Raw genomic sequence first — 22843 nt, 5'->3', positions numbered from 1 at the left:
CACCATCTACTTCACGTAGTCGCGCCGGGTAAGCCATAGAGTACTGCAAGTTCAATTCCCTGAGGCGCCTCTTGACCAAAACAATGGTGGCCCTCTTCTTCTGCAGATCCGCAGAATAGTCCGGGAAAAGCGACACATTGGCGTTTTCGTGCGTCAGTACCCCCTTGCTCCTCGCTTGGCTGAGAATTAGATCCCTATCCCTCCAGTTTAATTGGCGGGCGAGCAGGGGCCTCGGTGGTGCGCCTGGAGGCGGTTGTCTGGCGGGGACTCTGTGCGCCCTTTCCACTGCATAGGCCGCAGAGAACGCGGCTGCAGGAAACTGGGCCTTAAACCATAATTCCAGAAAGCTGGCAGGATCTCTCCCCTCCGCTCTCTCTGGCATCCCCAGGATGCTCACATTATTGCGTCGGGCCCGATTCTCTAGGCTGTCGCACTTCTGCCGCCATAATCCAACAGCTCTTTCCACCTCCGTCAGCCTCGAATCCAGCGGTCTGGTGTAGTCCTCCAGCTCCGACACCCGGTCCTCAGTGTGCTTGACTCTCTCCCTCAACTGTTGCACGTCCTGTCTCAGGAGGCCCAGGTCGACGCGCACTTCTATCTTGCAGGTAAGTGAGGATTGGCAGGAGGATATAGCTGTAAGGAGCTGCTCAGAGACCGCTTTCAGCGTTATCTCCGGTTCGCCAGCATCTTCGTTCTCTATCTGCTGTGCGGCCTGCCCACGCGTCACCGCTGCACGTGGAGTGGCGGGAGCCGCGGCGCCATGTTGGTTTTCCTGGCGGGCATATTCTTTAAGTTTATCGGCTGCAGACTGCGCCTTACTGGGACCCATATCGTGGTGCCTGGGTTTCCTCCTTCTCCTCTGCACTTGCCAGTCTGAGTTTGAGGAATGCAGCTTGGCAGGATTAGTCAGGATAGATTCTAGGGACCGGAGCCGCTCTCAAGTGCGTGCGGTCATGCCGGCAGTTGGCCACGCCCCCCACGTTCAGGCTTTTTGATGCAGTTTTTGAAGCCAAAATCAGGTATGGATTGTAAGAGGAGAGAACCGTATTAAGGACAGATACAACTGCTCCACTTTTTTCATTCCATTCCTGGTTTTGGTTTCAAAAACTGCATCAAAAAAACCTACCATGTGGCAGCATCCTTAAGCCTCATGTACACGATCGTGTGTTTTGCAGTCCACAAACGTCGGAACTGGTTGTGTGTGTGCTGCCATTTTCTTTTTCCCTTCTATAGAAATGTCTTATCCTTGTCTGCAAAATGGACAGACAGGACATACGGATGTGGACAGCACACGGTGACCACGTTTTTTGCAGTCCTATTGAAATATATGGGTCTGTATCCAATCTACAAAAAATGCGGATCAAAAGTGAAACAAAAATACGGTTGTATGCATAGGGCCTTAGGCTGGATGTAAGGTGACCACGTTTTAGCTTCTGTATTACGGCTGCGAGATCCCTTATCACAAATCATTGTTTCTGGACAGCAGATCCCTGTTTAGGCAAGACAATCTGCTGCACAGAAACGGTGACTACCGGAGACTATTGGTTGGTCGCCAGCACCTTTTTTTTTTCTACAAATGCTCATCTCCAATAATTGGCCTGATTTTCAGTCCATGTAAAAGGACCATAAGGCTATAGTTATACAAGATTGAAATTTTCAATCAGGCCCAAGCCACTCCGTGCACTCTTGCTCCTTTTTGCTTCTTCTGTTGGAGCCTGATCCTGTCTGTCAAGGAGAGGATGGGGGTTCGCAAAGGAAGTTCAAGGAGCCAAGCGGTGCAGGGTCCAAGCTTTGGCCCACCCTCTGTGCTCTTAACTGCTCATTTGCATATAGATTAAAAATACTTTTTCTCCAAAATGAACCAACAGATTGCTAAGTGAAAGGTGTAACTACATTCAGCTGAGCTATTCCTACAAGGCGTTTTGCCTGCTGGCGGCAGGTTTCATTTAAGTTATACTAGTTTCCAATATTCACCCTACTGTTTTCTTTTTAGGACACGGCTGGTGTTGAGTATGGTATAAAACTACACCCTAAACCATTGCGGTACATAGCCTACATCCATATCTGCAAGGAAGATTTGACTAGCCCCCAATCAGCGCAGATCTTTTTTTTCCTGCCATGTGTCATTTGACAAATAAGCCGTATGTGAACAGGTCCTTCTAATTTCCATATAAATCCACATCCTGGAGAAGCTGCATGCGGAGTATACTGAGTTCTATAGATGGACATGTGTTGCTTTTTTATAAATCATGGTCCGCTTTAGTTCTGACAGCCTTATTATCTATAAAATATTTTATTTTATTTTTTATTTTTCTCTCTCTCCAGTGTGGGACCAGTCAAAGCAAAGCCTCTATAACTGGCTGTGGTATGAAACGACTACTTATAGTTCCTACATAGAAGAGACATCCTATGAAAATTCATTGCTGGTGAAACGCTCTGGAGCACTGGCCCTCAGCTCGCTCACTCATGTACTCCGCAGTCTCACACCCAATGCCAGGTACAGAGAACTTCTTTCTCATCAAAATTTGCTGTCTGAAATAGTCTGTCTCTTCGGATGTTTACTAATAAGTGACAATCCGCTCGCAATGGAACCTGTTGCAAAGATTTCTTTTTTTTTTTTCTCTCTGTTGGAAAGACCATCGCTTTAATTCTTAATTATGGCTAAAAGGGTTTTCCAGCTTTTAATGACCTGGTTTGGATCTGAGCTGTAGTACGCCAGCATGGCCTCCACACTGTTGACGAGATTTCTGCTTCTGACTCCATCCATCATTGTGTTTCTGACACCGGTTGCTGATGCAAACAGCTTGACCGGTGGAGATGCGGTGTGTGTGACCTGTCTGGAATATCCCAGTTTTTCTGGTGTAGTATACATAGTTCAAGATACGACCAGCCTCTGTCCTTTTTGTCCATGTCATTTATATATATATATATATATATATATATATATATATATATATATATATATATATATAATGGATCATGTCCAAACAGTGAGGGAAAGGATATTGCCCGATACTAGTTTAAAGTGTATTTGCTAGTTTATTAGAGCTAGGCTTGTATACCTGAGTTAGTCTGTCAATGACTGTCAAAAGATCTGTAACTACCTTATAATAACAGCCTTCATTAATGTCCCCTGTCCCTTTCTACTGGTCCCTTTAAAAGACCGTTGCTAGGGCTTTTCTGTCTCCAGCTTAAAGGGGTTCTGCACTTTGTTTAAACTGATGATCTATCCTCTGGATAGATCAGCATCTGATCGGCGGGGACCCGACAACTGGGACCCCCGCCGATCAGCTGTTTGAGAAGGCAGCGGTGCTCCAGCAGCGCTGCGGCCTTCTCACTGTTTACCGCTGGCCGAGTGACGTCACGACTTGTATCAGCTGGCCTGGGCGGGGCTAAGCTCCATTCAAGGGAACGGAGCTTAGCCGCGCCCAGGCCAGTGATACTAGTCGTGACGTCACTGGGCCTGCGGTAAACAGTGAGAAGGCTGCGGCGCTGCTGGAGTGCCGCTGCCTTCTCAAACAGCTGATCAGCGGGGGTGTCGGAGCCCTGCCGATCAGATGCTGATGATCTATCCGGAGGATAGATCATCAGTTTAAACAAAGTGCAGAACCCCTTTAATGTAAACAGAAGACAGAGGGCAGTCCTCCACACTGCATGCCTGTTTAGGCTTCAGAGTAAGGAAGCGTGTCTCTCAGTAATCCAGTCTAATTGGCTGGCATGAAGCTGTTGGCTACAGCAAGTGTGTATGGGAAGTGAGGGAAGGCAGTTTTGGCCTCTGAGAACTGGCAGAGGAGCCACCCTGAGAAGATCCTCATATTGTAGAGGTTAAAATAGCCGTAACTAAGGAAAAAAACTCAAGGAAAACAGTGGTATGTGAAGAAACTAAAGATTGCTTTATGCATAATGTTGATGCAGATTTTTTTTTTTATGAAAACATGACAGTTACACTTCAAAATAATTTTTCCACTTAGACAGTTTTCATACACGAGGCTAGTAAATAACTGTAAAATATGTTACTCTTAGGGGCATTTTCCGTCTGCTTGCAGAGTATCAGATGGCCAACAAAGACAACCCTTCATATACAGGTATGTATTTTGGTTGTACAATATGTACTGTGATGACCTGATTATTAATTAGAGAAGTTCCATAGTATACAGTGGAGTACGCCTCATGGCTCAAAATGGTGGCAGTGACCTCTCAGATGGCCATCTTTATTAAATTCTCACCTTAGGCATTTCTGGCATAATCACAGGACATGCCATAAATGCCTGAAAAATGCAGGTCCCACTGGGATCTGCATCTCATTCCAAGAATGGAGGTCCCACGACCCTGATTTAGGCTGTGCTTGAATGTAGAGGTGGCCAGGTTAACAGTCGCGCTCAAAGTACTATGTGGTTTCTGTGCATGTCCTGTGGATATATCATAAATGTCTATGATGGGAATACTGCTTTAGTTTCTCATGGAGAACTGACCCTTGTCATTTATGAGGTCATAAGCTTGCATGTTTAAACAGCTTTTAGTTTCTATCTGGTGTCCCCATTGATACAATTTATACTTCAGTGATTTGTACATAATTTCTTTAGGTCTCTCATTTCAAGATTTTTATCAGCAATGCCGTGAATCTTTTCTGGTCAACAGCGACTTAACGCTAAGAGCTCAGCTGACTGAGTTTAGAGACCATAAGCTTATACGAACTAAAAAGGTATATTTTATGTCCTTGTTTTAGTGCACTAGAGCATTGTTTTTCTTCTTCAGTGTATTGTCTTGGAGAAGGATTAAAAGTTAATGTACAATATTTTTTCATGCAGTATTCATGTCGGAAGTACAAATATAATCATTTCATATATTTTCCCTGGCGCCTCCTCAACGGCAGGAAACAACACAGAAGCACAGGATTTAAAAAGCCTCCTCCCCTTACCTATTCAGTTGTTGTTTACTGTCCTCGGGTGTGAGTGGAAGCCTCTCCTGGAGTTAAAGGAATTCTGGATTTACCATCGCCCAGCCTCGGTCTTCATTCCCCACGAGGTGGGAGGGCTAGTGCAGGGAACAGAGACGTGTCTCCTCCCTTACCTGTTCCTAGGAGTAAGCCCTGTGTTCAGGCTTCCCTGGGCCCGCGATACTCCCAGGGGAGATCGCGCGGGATCCAATGTGATGACATCAAGCGAGATTCCCCTTGAGCACGGGAATCTCGTACTCTGCTGCAGGTCTACTTCCGGGGCGAGACCTTGGATGGCGTGGCATGTGAAGAGGGGGAAGCTTAAAACTGAGCAGGGAGATATTTTGTGCCCTTCCCTCAGCTTCAGCAAACATGCTAACTCCAGTGGACTCGGCTGACTCCTCACGGAAGCCTGGGGTTCCCGCTACCTTAGCCCTCAGCCTGGTAAGCCTCCTCTGCTATGAAGATTTCTATGCTCTTAGCTATTAATGTGCCTGTATTGGGGAAATAGGGGTTCGACAGATTTATGGTTTTATGTCCTATCTTGTACCCCTCACTTGGTGGCAGTGGTTGTTCTGTTAATCCACCCCTGGTGTAGGTGATGGTGTCATTTTGTATTATCAGGCCCTATAAAGTCTTATTTAATTTTAAGGGCAGAGAGACCGTCACATCTAAACCAGCCAGGGGAGATCCAGGACGCAAAATATGCGCTATCTGCAGAAAAACCTTCTCTTCAAAAACTAAAAAGCCCTTATGCCCAAAATGCACTGAGAAAGTGGTTACAGAGGAATCACCATCCTTCCTTGACACTGTTAGATCCATCATTAAGGAAGAAGTTACCGCGGCGGTGGACTCTAGAATCACGCCACAATTCCTGTGTCCATCCACTTCTCATAAATCCGTTTCTTCTGATAATGCATTTGATTTGGATGAGGGGGAACTTGTATCTGACTTGGACTCTGATTCCTCAGATGATGGTTCTGGTAAACCATTGTTTCTCTCTGAAGAAACATAGGGTCTTTTAAAAACCATAAGGGCCACTATGGATATTGAGGAGGTCAAGGAAACCCACTCCATCCAAGATCAGATGTTTCAGGGATTAGGAGAAAGAAGGAAAAGGGTCTTTCCTATCCATAATAATATCAAATCCCTGATATCCAAAGAATGGAAAGATCCTGAAGAAAGAACGGTCGTGACAAATTCTTTCAAAAGGAAATATCCCTTTGCAGAGTCTGGATCTAATCTATGGGACAAGACGCCAAAATTGATGACCCAGTGGCCTGCATTTCTAAAAAAAAAAAAAGCGCTCTCCCGTTCAAGGATATGGGTCTCCTGTAAGATCCTATGGACAAGAAATGCGACAGCCTATTGAAAAAGGCTTGGGAGACTAACACAGCCATGTTACGTCCCAGTATTGTGTCTATCTGCACGGCCAGAACTTTATCTGTATGGCTGAGTCAATTAGAAGAGCACCTATGTTAAAAAATGCATCTAATTTCCTAGCATGTATTTGTAATAGGGATCTATAGTTAGTGGACCTCCTATTATACACTGCTCAAAAAAATAAAGGGAACACTTAAACAACACAATGTAACTCCAAGTCAATCACACTTCTGTGAAATCAAACTGTCCACTTAGGAAGCAACACTGAGTGACAATCAATTTCACATGCTGTTGTGCAACTGGGATAGACAACAGGTGGAAATTATAGGCAATTAGCAAGACACCCCCAATAAAGGAGTGGTTCTGCAGGTGGTGAGCACAGACCACTTCTCAGTTCCTATGCTTCCTGGCTGATGTTTTGGTCACTTTTGAATGCTGGCGGTGCTTTCACTCTAGTGGTAGCATGAGACAGAGTCTACAACCCACACAAGTGGCTCAGGTAGTGCAGCTTATCCAGGATGGCACATCAATGCGAGCTGTGGCAAGAAGGTTTGCTGTGTGTGTCAGCGTAGTGTCCAGAGCATGGAGGCGCTACCAGGAGACAGGCCAGTACATCAGGAGATGTGGAGGAGGCCGTAGGAGGGCAACAACCCAACAGCAGGACCGCTACCTCCGCCTTTGTGCAAGGAGGAACAGTAGGAGCACTGCCATGTGTCTGCTCAAACGGTCAGAAACAGACTCCATGAGGGTGATATGAGGGCCCGACGTCCACAGGACGTTTGGCATTTGCCAGAGAACACCAAGATTGGCAAATTCGCAACTGGCGCCCTGTGCTCTTCACAGATGAAAGCAGGTTCACACTGAGCACATGTGACAGACGTGACAGAGTCTGGAGACGCCGTGGAGAACGTTCTGCTGCCTGCAACATCCTCCAGCATGACCGGTTTGTCATTGGGTCAGTAATGGTGTGGGGTGGCATTTCTTTGGAGGGCCGCACAGCCCTCCATGTGCTCGCCAGAGGTGGCCTGACTGCCATTAGGTACCGAGATGAGATCCTCAGACCCCTTGTGAGACCATATGCTGGTGCGGTTGGCCCTGGGTTCCTCCTAATGCAAGACAATACTAGACCTCATGTGGCTGGAGTGTGTCAGCAGTTCCTGCAAGACGAAGGCATTGTTGCTATGGACTGGCCCGCCCATTCCCCAGACCTGAATCCAATTGAGCACATCTGGGACATCATGTCTCACTCTATCCACCAACGTCACGTTGCACCACAGACTGTCCAGGAGTTGGCAGATGCTTTAGTCCAGGTCTGGGAGGAGATCCCTCAGGAGACCGTCTGCCACCTCATCAGGAGCATGCACAGGCGTTCTAGGGAGGTCATACAGGCACGTGGAAGCCACACACACCACTGACCCTCATTTTGACTTGTTTTAAGGACATTACATCAAAGTTGGATCAGCCTGTAGTGTGTTTTTCCACTTTACTTTTGAGTGTGACTCCAAATCCAGACCTCCAAGGGTTAAAAAATATGATTTCCATTTTTTTATTTTTGTGTGATTTTGTTATCAGCACATTCAACTATGTAAAGAACAAAGTATTTCAGAAGAATATTTAATTAATTCAGATCTAGGATGTGTTATTTTTGTGTTCCCTTAATTTTTTTGAGCAGTGTATAATCTCAGTGGTCTCAAAATAAAATATATACGGAACTGAGAATGCCTTTATGTATTTAAATTAATATATAACTTTTATTTTGTCATATAAAATAAGTGAGACAGTTAGGTGTAGTAGAAACCTGCACTATAGAAGGTAGGAGGCGCACTGGGTCTGTAGTTGCAAATAAGGCCCAGTATCCTAGTCTGTTGGGGGGGAATGCTGGGGAGGAGCCTACTAATGAGGACCCTAACTCTCCCTAGGTGCTTGCCCTACTTGGCCTAGTCTACTGAGTGTGATTACCTCAGTGGCTGTAGTCGGGGCACTCGTCCTTATAAGGGCGACCCCCAGCCTCAGGAACCTCGGGCCTGTGCTGTACAGCCCTATGCTCTTACCTCCCTAATAATTATCAATTGTACCTTTTATCCAACGCGTTTCACCAAGTGTGGACTCAGCTCATCAGGGATATTGGTTAACAGGGCACCGGATGCAGTGGCTGTGCGTCTGTTATTTTCTTGTGGCAGTGGCAACCTTCTATAGTGCAGGTTTCTACTACACCTAATTGTCTCACTTATTTTATATGACAAAATAAAAGTTATATATTAATTTAAATACATAAAGGCATTCTCAGTTCCGTATATATTTTAATTTCCTAGCAGATGCCTCTGCAGACTTAGTTTTCTGCCAGGTTAGCCGCCATCTCAAAGGCTACCCACAGAACTATTTGGCTTCGCACCTGGTCGGGCGATGGAAGCAATCGCCTGTGTTCGATCCCCTGTGAAGGGGATAGGTTGTTTGGCTCTGTCTTGGACAACATTCTCAACAAGGCTTCTGATAAGAAAAAAGTATTTCCTTCTGAAAGTCGTTCCTTTCACAATCCGAAAAAGACTAGACTGGACCAAATGATGAAAGAAGGATCTTGAAATTGGCAGCCATCTAAAGGAAGAGGGAGAGGATTCTTCTTAAATCCTGCGAATGCCTCCCGTACTACACAATGTCGCCATAAGTCAGGTGAGAGGCAGGTTAAAACGCTTAACATTTGCCTGGGAAGAAATAAGAACCTCTCCGTGGTTATTAACAAACGTAAAAGAGGGCTTGAAACTGGAATTCTGTTCTCCTCCCACAGATCGGTTTGTCATCAGCAAAAAACTTCCTCAACAAATAAAACTAAAGAATCTAGAGCTAGAAATATCTACTCTGATCGACAAAAAAGTGCTCTTTCAAGTTCCAAAAAATGGATGCGACCAGGGATTCTATTCTTCTTCTATTCTTTGTGCAGAAACCAAACGGATCTTTCCGTCTCATAATAAATCTCAAATTTCTAAACGGATTCATCATGTACAAAAAATTAAAGATGGAAATGTCACGGTGGGGAGTGGGGGAAAAGCCCCACCACACAATGTCTATATAGAACATGCCACTAGGCCTGGAAGCCAGGATAAGGGAGCAGGTCACCTCCTATGCGTCCCTAAATACAATCCCTGTGTAGAAATATGATTATTGTCATCTTATTTAATGTTAATATTGCCAATAACATTGAACAATAAAAATATTTTCACGTAAGTTCTAGGGGACGGTCGGCAAAGAAAGCACACAAACAAAAGTGTATATTGAAAAAGAAAAAATAAGAAAATATATTATATACAGAGTCAAATGCGCAACATTAGAATTGATACGACGCAAATAAACCAATTATAATACCATAAAGACCACAATAAACAATAAAACCGATATTAACCAACCATAACCTCACATAAATCTTAGGGACAAAGCCACAATTAAATCACAAACTTTCAGAAATTCCTGACCAAAAGAATACTAAACGTACATTGCAATAACAACCTGTTAACACATCAATATTCTGCAGCCTAACAACAAGACATAATAACCATTCAATAATGTAAAGTCATAGAGGTATAGCTACCAGAATAAGGTTCCCTTGGAACTCTAATGCCTCCTTCTCCCCAGAAGGCTCTCTCTCTCTGACCCCCTCTTGACAAATTCTGCCCAAGTTTTATACTAATTTTGTACTCCTCAAACTCACTACCCCCTCTCCTTACCAAATATTTTCTACTTCAAAGACCAGTTTTGATCTCTACCAGGAGAACAAAAGGTGTCACATGTTCCCACACACTGCATTTTATGACAGCTGTATTCTCCCGCCATTTGCACTTGTGATGAGATCACACTGAATGGAGACGTCACGACTGGTTGTGAATGGGAGAGTCCATCTGCCCTCAGGATGCCTTCGAAATGTAAATAATTGTAAACATTCCTGAAGACGTCCTGATTAGGACTACAAAAGGCTTCTCTACAACAATTGACCCCAAGAATATTTATTAGGAACCTTTTCAGCTGCTACATCCATGACTTTACCAATCTGATATAGTCCACTTATTTCATTACACAATAACTAAACATTTTATATGAACGCAAAAGATATTCTATATGACAATATCGACATTTTATACGACCATCTCTTACACCTGACCTCCTGACTCAATGAGCCAACCCTGATGGTGGGAGGGCACATACCCAGAACCTTGGACCCTAATTCGCCCTGAAGATCCTTGATGGTAATGTAAGGAGAAAGAGACAACCTGTTCCTCCAAGACACAGAAGAATCTGAGTCTCCCACAGGCCTAGCAACAAAAAAGGAGCAGAGAGCAAGCATAAACACATATGGCAGGTAAAAGCCCAGCGCAAATGACACGCACTGGAACAACCACCACTTACCTGCCACAACGACTGGGTGGAACAACTACAGCTTGCTGACTTGTGGTTCACCCCTTCGGGAAACCATGGAGCCCACTTATGCAGGAACAGACAGACAGGGGAAATGTCAGACAACCATGCTGGACTATAAATGCCAAATAGACCAGACATGGAACACCAAATGACATACAACAAATACCCTGTACATAAACCCACACCAAACATCATAAACAGGTGAGGAAGGGTAAGGGGACACGGGGAAACATAGGGATGACTTTGCCAAAGACCTTGATTTTCCACAAGGAGGCCCTAACAGACAGGTGACACATCCAGAGAGGAGCAAAGCTCCTCATACAAAGGCAGACATACCACAAACCTCACGCTCACAACTCCAGTATAAGAAGAGCCATGAGGCCACACCCAGTTCCACCTTGCACACTCCTTTAACCCTAAACAAACCAAAATGGGAAGAAACACCAGCCTTAAAGGGGAAGTGTAAAATCATGCTAACAACACGTTGCCATTAGCAACAAGCATGCACGGCAAAAGTGTCACTGTCCACTACCACCAGACCATGACAGCTGTGACAGGAAACCGTAAAATGCACCATAAACCTACTCCCTCAGGTCTTCTTTATGGTGACAATGGACCAATGTATCAAAACCATCAAAAATATTTGAGAATCGCCGTCTATATAAAGGATCAATTAAGTCATTTCCAGTTCGGAGCTCTTTCTCTTCGGACTCTCCTCGGCTCCAAGAGTATTTTCATAAATTATGTCAAGTCACAAAATACCTTCACCTAAGAGGATTTTTAATAATTCAATATTTAGACAACTTCCTAATTGCTTCACCCTTAGAAGTTCTCCGATCCCATATTGCCCAGGTTCAGGAATGCTTTATGGGCTTAGGCTGGATCACAAATTTAAAAAAATCAGACCTGACCCCAGATCAGAGAAAGCCCTTCCTAGGGGTTCTCTTAGATTCTCGCCAGCTGATGTCCTTTTTGCCTTTAGAAAAACAGGAAATTCTAGGTCAAAAATGTCATGACCATCCTGGGGCTACTGACAGCAGCAATCCCGTCGTTCAGATGGGCCCAAAGCCACACGAGAATACTAAAATCTTTTCTCTTGTCCTCCTGGGACGGAACTCTATCCACTCAGGAGAAAAGAATTCCCATACCCCATTCCGTGAAATAATTTTTGATGTGGTGGAGAATAAAAACGAATTTGCAGACCGGGGTCTGTTGGCGCAAAAAAATAAAAAAAACAGACGCAAGCAGCCTAGGATGGGGCGGTCACTCGGAAGAAAAGGTAGTTCAGGGCCTATGGGACAAGGATATGTTGAATGTTTTCTCCAACCTGAGAGAACTCTCAGCCGTTTACAATGTTTTTACCTCCCTTCACACGACTTAATCTCCCAAAACATGTAGAGGTGCTGTCTGACAATACCACGGTGGTAGCTTATCTGAACAGGCAGGGAGGGACTCTGAGCCGTACCCTAGTGGCAGTATCTCAAAACATCTTCTGTTGGGCAGAAAATAATCTTGTATCCTTATTGGCAGTTCATGTGAAGGGAGTAAACAATGTATTAGCCGACTTCCTCAGCCACCGGAAATTGAAGGAAGCAGAATAGTTCCTCAACCATCAGATATTCTGACAGTTCTGCGACAAATGAATCTAGATCTGTTTTCTACCAAAAGCAACAGACAAGTAAAAAAATGTTGCTCCCTCTCCTGACTGGTTCAGCCGTTGTGGGTAGATGCGTTATCCCAGCCGTGGTCGAAGACCCTTCTTTATGCCTTTCCTCCCTTCAGTCTGATTCCAAGATGTAGGTGGCAGAAGGAGCTCAGGTAATATTTATTGCCCCATTTTGGCCAAAAAGGTCTTGGTTCCCTCTCCTGCTCAGGCTGTCTGCAGGAGTATTCTGGATACTTCCATCAATCCCGGATGTTCTCCACCAGGGCCCAGTATTCCATCACAAGGTAACCCAACTCAGTCTAAAAGCCTCGAAGTTTAACGCCTCGCCTTAAAACAAAAAGGATTGTCTGACGCAGTAATATCCACGATGATATTAAGTCAGAAGTCTATAACATCCAAAAAAAATTTAAGAACCTGGAATGCTTTTTTTGTCTTTTTCAGGTAATCTGCTTCTACCAGACATTCTATTAATTCTAAGTTTCTTACAGACAGGATTGGATAAGGGTCTCTGACCTGTGACCCTCAAGTGCCTTCTTGGATATAAAATTAACAGGCTCACCACTGATCAAACGTTTTTTTTAAGTTGGGCAAGTGACCCTTGCCCACCTTCCGTTCCATTATTCCACCCTGAGATTTAAACTTAGTCCTCTCAGTCTTGATGAAACCCCCATTTGAACCAATTGAACATATTTCACTAAAACTTCTCACCTACAAAACAATAATGACCGCCAGAAGAATTGGAGAAATCCAAGCCTTCTCTTGTAAATTTCCATACCTTTAACGATTTTGGATGACCGCATAATTCTCGTCCTTCCTTCCTTCCCCAAAGTAGTTTCCCAGTTTCATTGTCAACAGGAAGTTTCTTTGCCTTTTATTTCGCTCATCTCCAGCTACAGATAAGGAAAGGAAATTACACAAACTGGACGTTAGAAGAAGTGTGTTGGACTTACCTGAACACCACCAGTAACCTCAGAAAATTGGATCATCTCTTCATCCAATACCAGGCACCTAACAACAAAGGTCAGGCTGCCAGCAAGTCAACTATAGTGAGATGGATCAGAGATATGATTTTCTTTGCCTACAGCCAGAGAAATCTTCAACCTCCTGCTGGAATAAGAGCTCACTCTACTCGGGCTGTATCAGCCTCCTGGGAAGAGTCTACTTCAGTCTCCACATGGGCAAACCCTATGACCTTTTTCAATCATTATAAACTGGATGTTCTCCAGAACCAGGACTTGTCTTTTGGTCGCAAAATTCTATCTGCTGTTCTCCCTCCTTAAAAGTTGATTTTTCTGTGAATCCTCCTGTGAGTGCTGTTGTGGAGGCGCCTGGGAAAAGGCTTAATTAGTCTTACCGGTAATTGGATTTTCCAATAGTCTCCACAACGGCACTGGGTTTTTCCCTCCCTATTTCTTTACAGAATTATGTAATTTATTTGTGTTCTAATATATTATTTTTTTCTTGCATCACTGCAGTGTCCTCTCTCTTATTGACTGAATAGGTAAGGGTAGGAGGTTTTTTAAATCCTGTGCTTCTGCTTTGTTTCCTGTCCTGGGGGAGGGGACACCTTACTGTGAGTGCTGTTGTGGAGGCTATTGGAAAAACCCTTTTATAACATTTGTGGAAAGACACTATTTTCAGAGTTGACCCTTCTTTTTCAAGCCGTCTGCAATTTACACTGGATATTGGCGTTTGGGCCAAATCCTGACTGGTGGCAACCCATTGTTGCCTAATCAGCGCTTGGAGTTTATCACAATGTTTGTGTTTTTGTTTCTTTGTACACCCGCTTCTTAATTTTAAGGTCCTCAATGGGATTGAGATCTTGGGAGTTTCCTGGCCATGGGCCCAAAATTTCAATGTTTTGTTCACCAAACTAGCTGTACCTTTTTTAAAGAGGTTATCCACTGTCCTGCAAGTGATGGCCTGTCCTCAGGATAGGCCATTGCTCTCTGATTTGAGGTAGTTTGACACCCCTCCATTCAGCTGTTCTGCAATACTGCAGGGTTTTGTCTCTCTCTCTCTCTCTCTCTCTCTCTCTCTCTCTCTCTCTCTCTCTCTCTCTCTCTCTCTCTCTCTCTCTCTCTCTCTCTCGTGAATGCACTGTAATAACCAACTCCATCCACTGCACAATTGATGGAACTGTATAGTTTTGGCACAGACTTTCAGAGCTACTACAGAACAGCTTATTGACAGAGATACAGGGTGTGGGAGCCCTGCTGATCAGCTACTGATAGGCTGTCCTGTAAAAGTGGACAATATCTTTAAATTAAGTTCCATATGAATTGTATGGCAATTTCTTGCTATCATGGTATGAAAATATTGGTAATTGTTATGAATTTGTAATAAAACTTATTATCATTGACAGGGTCCAGATGGAGTGGAATATTTGTTAATTCCTCTGGATTTGGGGACCTTAACAGATTTTCTGGATATGGAAGACAAAGAAGGATAAGAACGTGCTGTTGATACAAGAGCGTCAATTGTAGCCTGTGCTTGAGGACCTGTTCGGTGATTTTTAGATACACGGTTTGGAGGCTAGTGACACAACAGGAGAACGTGGCTTACAAATATATGGGCGTGCATAAGTGGATGTTATAGTACTGAGCATCTCTAAGTTTTTGCATCTTGAGAGATGTACATTGCATAAAAATCGCATTCACTATTGGCTGCTGTGCGGCAAACAGTTAACATTGATTATGAGCATGTTATAATGCATCAGGTCAGAATATTAGCAACCAGTTTTCAAAATGAACGCAAGGGAAAAGTGGAGCAGTTGGTTGTAGCAATCAGATTGGTATTTTCCAAAGTTACTTTTGTAAATATGAGCTGAAATCTAAAGTCTAATATTAAAGGGGTTTTCTGGGAGTAGAATATTGATGACCTATCCTCTGAATAGGTCATCAATATCTGATCGGCTGTCGTTCGATTCCCGACACCCTCTCCGATCAGCTGTTAGAAGAGGCCGTGGCGCCCACAGCATACGAAGCACAGCGCCGTACATTGTATAGCAGCTCTGCATGGTATTGGCATTCAGGCCCATTCATGTAAATGGGATTGAGCTGTACATGGGTCTGGTGACCAAGGAACGTGATATCAGTGGCCTAGGAAGAGGCTGCAGCACTCTGACGCCACACTACAGCTTCAAACAGCCGATCGGCAGGGGTGCTGGGAGTTGATATCGATTAACGTACCATGAGGATAGGTCATCAATATTCTACTCCCGGAAAATCCCTTTAACCTTTTATTTAGATCAATTTTAGAGGAGCGTATTCAGTCCAAGAAATGTGCTCCATTATATATTACTTTATTTAGTTCCCTTCTTTTTTTTTTTTTTTTTAACACGTTATCCCATGGACCTCTCTATAGAAGAAAAGAAAAAAGGTCTGGAGGAAAAAAAGCTAGTAAGTTTTATGACTGAAAACTCTACCTCCAAAAAAAGCTTGTAAAAAGCCAAATGAATTTCATGGCGTTTTCTAAAAGCCAAAATAAAAATAAATACCAAGTATGGAAGTACATTACATGGCGGCATCAAACAAAACTGGTAATATTTTTGTATTTTGTTTTTCATAAAATAACTATGGTGTACTAGATTAGCTCCCTTTTTTTTCTCTTATATTGTACAGCAGTTTTCCTTTAAACACTGTATTTTCCTATAAATAAAATATTGAATGCAGCACTGAATGATTTTTAAAGGGTTTGACCACTTTTATAGTAAAATTTCTAAAATATTGTTGGGAACGAAGTTAGTTTCCGAACGGTCATTCCTGATAATCAAAACGTCCCGCAGATCAACTGATAAGTACTCATTCATCGGGTAAAATCATTTTTTATTCAGACATCTCAGCCATTGTTTCTGGGGAGCAAATTGTGCTGTGTGAACAGCAATCTGCTGCCCAGAAACCACAAAACTGTATGAGGCCAAACGGTAGCCAGGAGCGAGGGTTCCCAGATCCTAAGGTGACTGCCTGTCTATAAGCTAATAGGATAGAAATGACCTGATCAGATAATCCTCTCAACTTCCAGGCTGGTTAGTGAAGGCTATCTATCTCTGAAGAAACCAAGGATCTGATATGGACATCCTCCAGGTGAACCATGTCCTCCTTAACATAAAGGGGCCATTAGAATAACTCTTACTTGTTCCTGCCTCAAGTTCTGAATACCTATGGGAAGGAGATTCAGTGGGAGAAGGAATAAGACAGAGAGTTGGGCCAAGGGGGAGAGAGAGCATCTATCTTCTCTAGGGAGTCCTTTTGGATTTAGGGGGAAAACATTCTTGCACTTCTTGTTCTCTCTTATAGCAAAAACATCTGGATACCCCCAAAGATGAGCTATATAAAGAAAACTTGCTGATTGAGGCAACACTCCCCTGGCTTAGAAAGTAACTGCTCAAAAAGTCTACCATCCCACTCTCTGAGCACTTCAGGTGCACTGCAAGGAATTGAGGGGACTGCTACAGAAAAAAAATTATGAGACTCAGGACATCAAAATAGAGGACTTGGTCCTTCCTGTTTATATATGCAACAGTTGCATTGTCTGTCTGGATTTCTTCCTATTTTGCTCAAGAACCCTCTGAGAGCCAAAATAACTGTCCTTAAAGAGGTTGTGTCAGGAAGTGTAATTTATCATATAGAGAAAGTTAATACAAGCGACTTACTAATGTTTTTTATTATCCATGTTGCATCCTTTGCTGGCTTGATTAATTTTTCCAGCTCCTCCCTCATGACCGCACAACAGGAGGTTGTTCACCTTTGACCTTCTTGGGACAGAAAACAGAGAGGTTAAAAGGTCCCTCCCACCTCCACCCACCAGTGTTCTTCCTGTCCCTACAGGGAATAAATGCAGGGAGGTTCCCTGCTGTAGGATTGAAGAGATTCTACAAGAACTTTCAGGGCCTAAGTCTATGACTAGGATCGGGGGCGTCCGGCCTCTCCTTCCAGTTCTTGAATAGCCTTGCTAACCCCTCTCAGGTAGAGGTCCCTTCAGCAGCCCAGAACCCACCTGGCGGTGTCCGAGCTTATAGGTGGGTTCTCTTATGGCCTGGGTTCAATCGCTGGGGTCATCCTCATCCTTCCTATCCTATAAGTGTCCGTGCCAGTACCTCTTATGTGGAGGTCCCCTGGCTTGCTCCTAACCCTCCCTCCCTCTCCCCCCCACTCCCCCCGTATCGGCGATGGCAGCAAATTCAGACCTGCGGTTTGCTGCGTTTCCGGGTTATTCGGGTCTCTGGGGACCCAATAACCCGGAACAGGATGGTGATCGGTGGTGTGATAATACACCACTAATCACCATCTTGCGATCCTGAGAGGTGATGGTGACATCACCTCTCAGGATCGCTTCCGATTGGCTGCAGGGTGGGCGGGAGGTTCAAATTATTGCAGCGCTCCTCTCCTCCTCTTTTCTGTGTCCGGGAGAGAGGAGCCTGCTATCTGATCTCCAAAGCCAGTACCCCCATCTGTGCCCAGCACCCCCTTCTGACCCTCCACAGTGCCATCTGGCACTAAAAGGTATTTAGGGACAGCTTAAGTTAGGCAGGGATATTCAGGGAGTTTTAACTGTTGCATCACCCTAATCTGGGGTCTACAGCACAGCTGTGCGACTCTAGGCCCCCCAGGGGTGCTGCAGCCTGCCCCCCCCCCCCCCCCCCCCACACACACACATTTTTTTTTTTGGGGGGAGCAAGCATTTTTTTTTTTTCCTGCGTACGCTGACTGTGGCCGGCACTCTTAGCGTCCGGCCACTGTTAGCGCATCGCACACCCCACCACTGATCAGCTTCGGACGGCTGATCAGTGAGTTCGAATTTTCTTTCTTTTTCCACATTTTTTAGCCATTTATTTATTTATTTATTTTCTGTTTGTTTTAGGGCAAAGTCTGCGGACACCCGTGCGCCCACACACACAATAAATAAAGATTTACACACACACACACACTCCCCTATGGCCCGCCAGATGTTCTCGGCTGAGGAGGCATACGCCCAGCTTGCCTCCGACTCCGAGAGCCCCAGTGAGGACAAGGATGACCCCACTTTCCTTTTGTCATCCGCGTCCTCCTCATCATCTAGCAATGATGATGAGCCCTCAAGGCGGCTGAGCAAGGGGACCGCCATGCTACAGACCCTGTGGCCCACACTAGTACGAGAAGCTCTGGGGCTCGTACTAGTTTCCCGGCCCACCAGTTAACTCCACCAGAGCCCCCTACCGGTGAACTTGCATGGTGTACCCCAGAGCATTTTGAGTCTGCGATTCCTGATTTTGTTGGTCAACCAGGAATCCAGATTCCCACAGTGGGCTTCACTGAATATGACTATTTTAGTATTTTTTTCAGTGACCACTTTGTGAATCTGATGGTGGAGCAAACTAACGTGTTCGCCCAACAGTTCATTGCTTAACACCCGGCCTCCTTTTTGGCTAGGGCCGGTGGCTGGACTCCGGTCAGTGCAGCCGAGATGACGTTTTGGGGCCTTGTGCTGCACATGGGCTTAGTCAAAAAAACCTAGTGTCAGGCATTACTGGAGTGGGGACGTCCTCTACCAGACCCCACTTTACAAGTACGGCCATGACACGTACCTGGTTTGAGGCCATCCGGAAATGCCTGCATTATGCATATAATGCAGCATGTCGTCGTCGTCGTCTCCTTCCCCCCCCAAGGTGATCCTGCCTATGACCACCTGGACAAAATCAGGCCGGTCATCGATCAATTTGGGGCCAAATTTTTGGAGGCCTATGTACCTGAAAGGGAGGTCGCTGTTGATGAGTCTCTCATTGCTTTCAAGGGGAGACTCATTTTCCGCCAGTATGTTCCCTCTAAGCAGGCAAGGTATGGCGTGAAGCTGTACAAACTTTGTCAGAGTACCTCAGGGTACACTTACAAGTTTCGTGTGTACGAGGGGCTAGATTCCCGTATTGAACACCCAGAATGTCCCCCCACTCTGGGTGTTAACGGGAAACTTGTTTTGGACCTTATGCACCCACTGCTAGATAAGGGTTACCACCTGTACGTGGATAACTTTTATACTAGTATCACCTTGTTCCAGTCCCTCGCCGCAAGATTCACGTCCGCTTGTGGGACTGAGCGAAAAAATCAATGCGGCCTCCCTACCCACCCCCTCCAGATACCTATCCCCAGGGGTGAGACCCGTGCCCTTACCAGTGGAAACCTATTACTGGTCCGATATAAGGACAAGAGGGATGTCCTTGTACTGTCCATAATTCATGGTAACTGCATCACCCCTGTCCCTGTGCGAGGTACCGTGGCAACGGTCCTCAAGCCCGATTGTATCGTCGACTACAATCGGTATTTGGGAGGAGTTGATCTCTCTGATCAAGTCCTCAAGCCATATAATGCCATGTGCAAAACCCGGGCATGGTACAAAAAAGTTGTGGTCTACTTGGTACAGGTTGCCTTGTACAACTCTTTTGTGATGTCCCGGAGCGCTGACAACACAGGGTAATTCCTCAAGTTCTATGAGGCAGTCCTCAAGGCCCTGATCTTTTCTGACCGGGAAAGAGCAGGCCGGAGTACCTCAGGAACTGGAGGCGCCCGGATTGTCCCTGGCCAACACCTTCCAGGTGTTGTCCCCCATACTGCAAAGAAGGGACGGACCCAAAAAAGATGCAGAGTGTGTCACAGGAGGGGGATACGGAAGGACACCACCACTCAGTGTGACACGTGCTCCGATCATCCGGGCCTCTGCATTATTGGTTGCTTGCAGGGAGTACCACACTTCCATGAAGTACTACATTTATAATCCCCTTCCCCAATTTTAATTCCATTTAGCCACTGAAAATCGGGGGAAAAAAAATCTATGGTTCTCAGACTTGAGACACTAAAACAAACTTATTTTTTCAAAAATATTATTTTGTAAAACTAAATTAATAAAAAAGTAGACATATTGGGTATCGCTGCGTCCGTAAGAATCTGCTCTATAAAAATACCACATGACCTAACCCATCAGAGGAACACGGTCAAAAAAAAAAAAAACTGTGCAAAAAAGGGTATTTTTTTTTGTTACCTTACATCACAAATAGTGTAATAGCAAGCAATAAAAAAGTCATATGCCCCCCCAAAATAGTGCCAATTAAACAGTCCTCTCATCCCGCAAAAAACTATGGAGATACTAAAATGTTTTTTTTTTTGTTTATAAAAGGATAATATAGTGTAAAACCTAAATAAAAAAGTAGACATATTAGGTATCGCCGCGTTCGTAAAAATCTTCTCTATAAAAATATCCCCAGAACAAATCCCTGAGGTACCCCACTGGTAACAAGACCTTGGTCTGAATATACTCCATTGACTACAACCCTCTATTGCCTGTCCCTCAGCCACTGCCTAATCCATTCAATAATATGAGAGTCCAAGCCCAAAGACTGCAATTTATTGATAAGCCTTCTGTGTGGGAAAGTATCGAAAGCCTTACTGAAGTCTAGGTAAGCGATGTCTACTGGACCTCCTCCATCTATTGTTTTAGTCACCCAATCAAAGAAATCAATAAGATTAGTTTGACATGATCTCCCTGAAGTAAACCCATGCTGTTTTTCATCTTTCAATCCATGGGATTTTAGATGTTCCACAATCCTCTCCTTAAGTATGGTTTCCATTAATTTCCCCACTATTGATGTCAGGCTTACTGGCCTATAGTTGCCCAATTTCCTCCATACTACCTTTCTTGTGAATCGGCACAACATTTGCTAATTTCCAATCTTCTGGGACGACTCCTGTTGCCAGTGATTGGTTAAATAAATCTGTTAATGGTTTTGCTAGTTCACCGCTGAGCTCTTTTAATAGCTTTGGGTTTATCCCATCAGGCCCCTGTGACTTATTTGTATTGATTTTAAACAGCTGACTTAACCTCTTCCTCTGTAAAGACACATGCATCAAAAGATTCATTAGTCTTCTTTCCTAACTGAGGTCCTTTTCCTTCATTTTCCTTCGTAAAGACTGAACAGTAGTATTCATTGAGGCAGTCAGCTAGTTCTTTATCTTCTTCCATATACCTTCCTTCCTTTTTGTTTTTAATTTTGTAATTCCTTGTTTTAGTTTCCTTTTTTCATTTATGTATCTGAAGAATGCCTTATCGCCTTTTTTCCCTGACTGAGCTAATTTCTCTTCTGTCTGTACTTTAGAAGCTCTTATAACTTGTTTGGCCTCTCTCTGTCTAATCTTGTAAATTAGCCTGTCATCCTCGTTTTTTGTGTTTAGGTCTATGTGACTTGGAAGTCCACAATAGGTCCTGAACCGGGAAACCCATCTCCTGCCTCTCAAGCTGGACCCACCTCTTGGAGGAGATATTGTGAAACCAGTCCAACACATAGGAGAGGATCGACGCTCTATGGTACAGCTGCATATCTGGGACTCCAATCCCCCCCCCCCTTAATTTGGATCTAGTTAGAAAACGCATCCCTAATCTAGGAGACGAGCCGGCCCAGATGAATTCCAAGAACCGCGTTCTGAGGGACCTGAAGAAGGCACATGGCACAGGTATGGGGATGGTTCTGAAGATGTACAAGATTCGAGGCAGCACGTTCATCTTTAAAGTGTGCAATCTCCCAAACCACGACAGAGGGAGTTTGTTAAACAAAACGTGCAATGCAACAGCTCACTGCAAACCAAATAAAGTACAAAATTGCATCATAATTGCAAATGCTATACTAATAAGTTAGAGATGCTTGGCAAATCGTTTTGTACAAAATTATTTGAGCCCGTCTGCCGCACGTCAAGGTGATCTCTAGTTAGACGGGTTGCTAACACAAAATTTTATCTGTTATGTGCCATGACGGCTACCATATAATTCAGAAAGTGCAGGTTCCACATGCATGCTGGATCCGACTGAATTTCTGTCATTTTTGGTGCCAAAATGGCCTCCATTATATCCACTGAAAGCAGTTACCAGCATGCATCCTGGGCCCACTCCACACCACACCCCCCCTGGCGCCAAAAGGTCACCAAAGACTGCAATGAAAGTCCACACACTATCTCTCTCCTGGTGCCAGATGGCTTCAGTGAGTGAGGGGGATCAGGCCAAGCTATGTACTAACACTAATTAAAATCAGCCAATGGGGCAGACGAGCTGGTCAGGAGTGCACGACTAAGGAGGCAGCCACACCACCAGCACAAGCTGCAAAGAAAAAGGGGGTCAGTCAGCACATCCCAAAGCGCAGGGGCACGTTGCTATGGCTGAGAACAAGACTGTTAAACAAAACGTACAATGCAACAGCTCACTGCAAACCAAATAAAGTACAAAATTGCATCATAATTGCAAATGCTATACTAATAAGTTAGAGATGCTTGGCAAATCGTTTTGTACAAAATTATTTGAGCCCGTCTGTCGCACGTCAAGGCGATCTCTAGTTTGAATCAGATCTTTTTTATTGAGCGTTTACCATGTAAATACATTGTTGTACAGATCTTACAAAAAAAAGGGATATACAGACATAACTTTTATAATGCTGACATCAG

The 22843-nt window shown here is 44.4% G+C and overlaps 1 protein-coding gene across 3 annotated transcripts in view; it reads left to right on the top strand.

Moving 5' to 3' along the window:
* LOC121007797 (origin recognition complex subunit 2-like) overlaps nt 1-15745 on the top strand; it is a 148294-nt gene extending 132549 nt beyond the window's left edge. For 2 of the 3 annotated variants that reach the window (XM_040440011.1, XM_040440008.1), the window contains exons 14-17: nt 2326-2497; nt 4024-4085; nt 4584-4702; nt 14755-15745. In XM_040440011.1, coding sequence (XP_040295945.1) covers nt 2326-2497; nt 4024-4085; nt 4584-4702; nt 14755-14841 — 440 coding nt within the window. In that variant the 3' untranslated portion in view covers nt 14842-15745. The remainder of the gene's footprint in view (nt 1-2325; nt 2498-4023; nt 4086-4583; nt 4703-14754) is intronic. The other variant, XM_040440009.1, reaches the window with a different exon arrangement.
* Nucleotides 15746-22843: the final 7098 nt, after the last annotated feature.

Source organism: Bufo bufo, chromosome 7 (assembly GCF_905171765.1).
Source record: "Bufo bufo chromosome 7, aBufBuf1.1, whole genome shotgun sequence".
NCBI classification, from domain to species: domain Eukaryota; kingdom Metazoa; phylum Chordata; class Amphibia; order Anura; family Bufonidae; genus Bufo; species Bufo bufo.
This window is presented reverse-complemented; position numbering and strand designations above follow the sequence as displayed.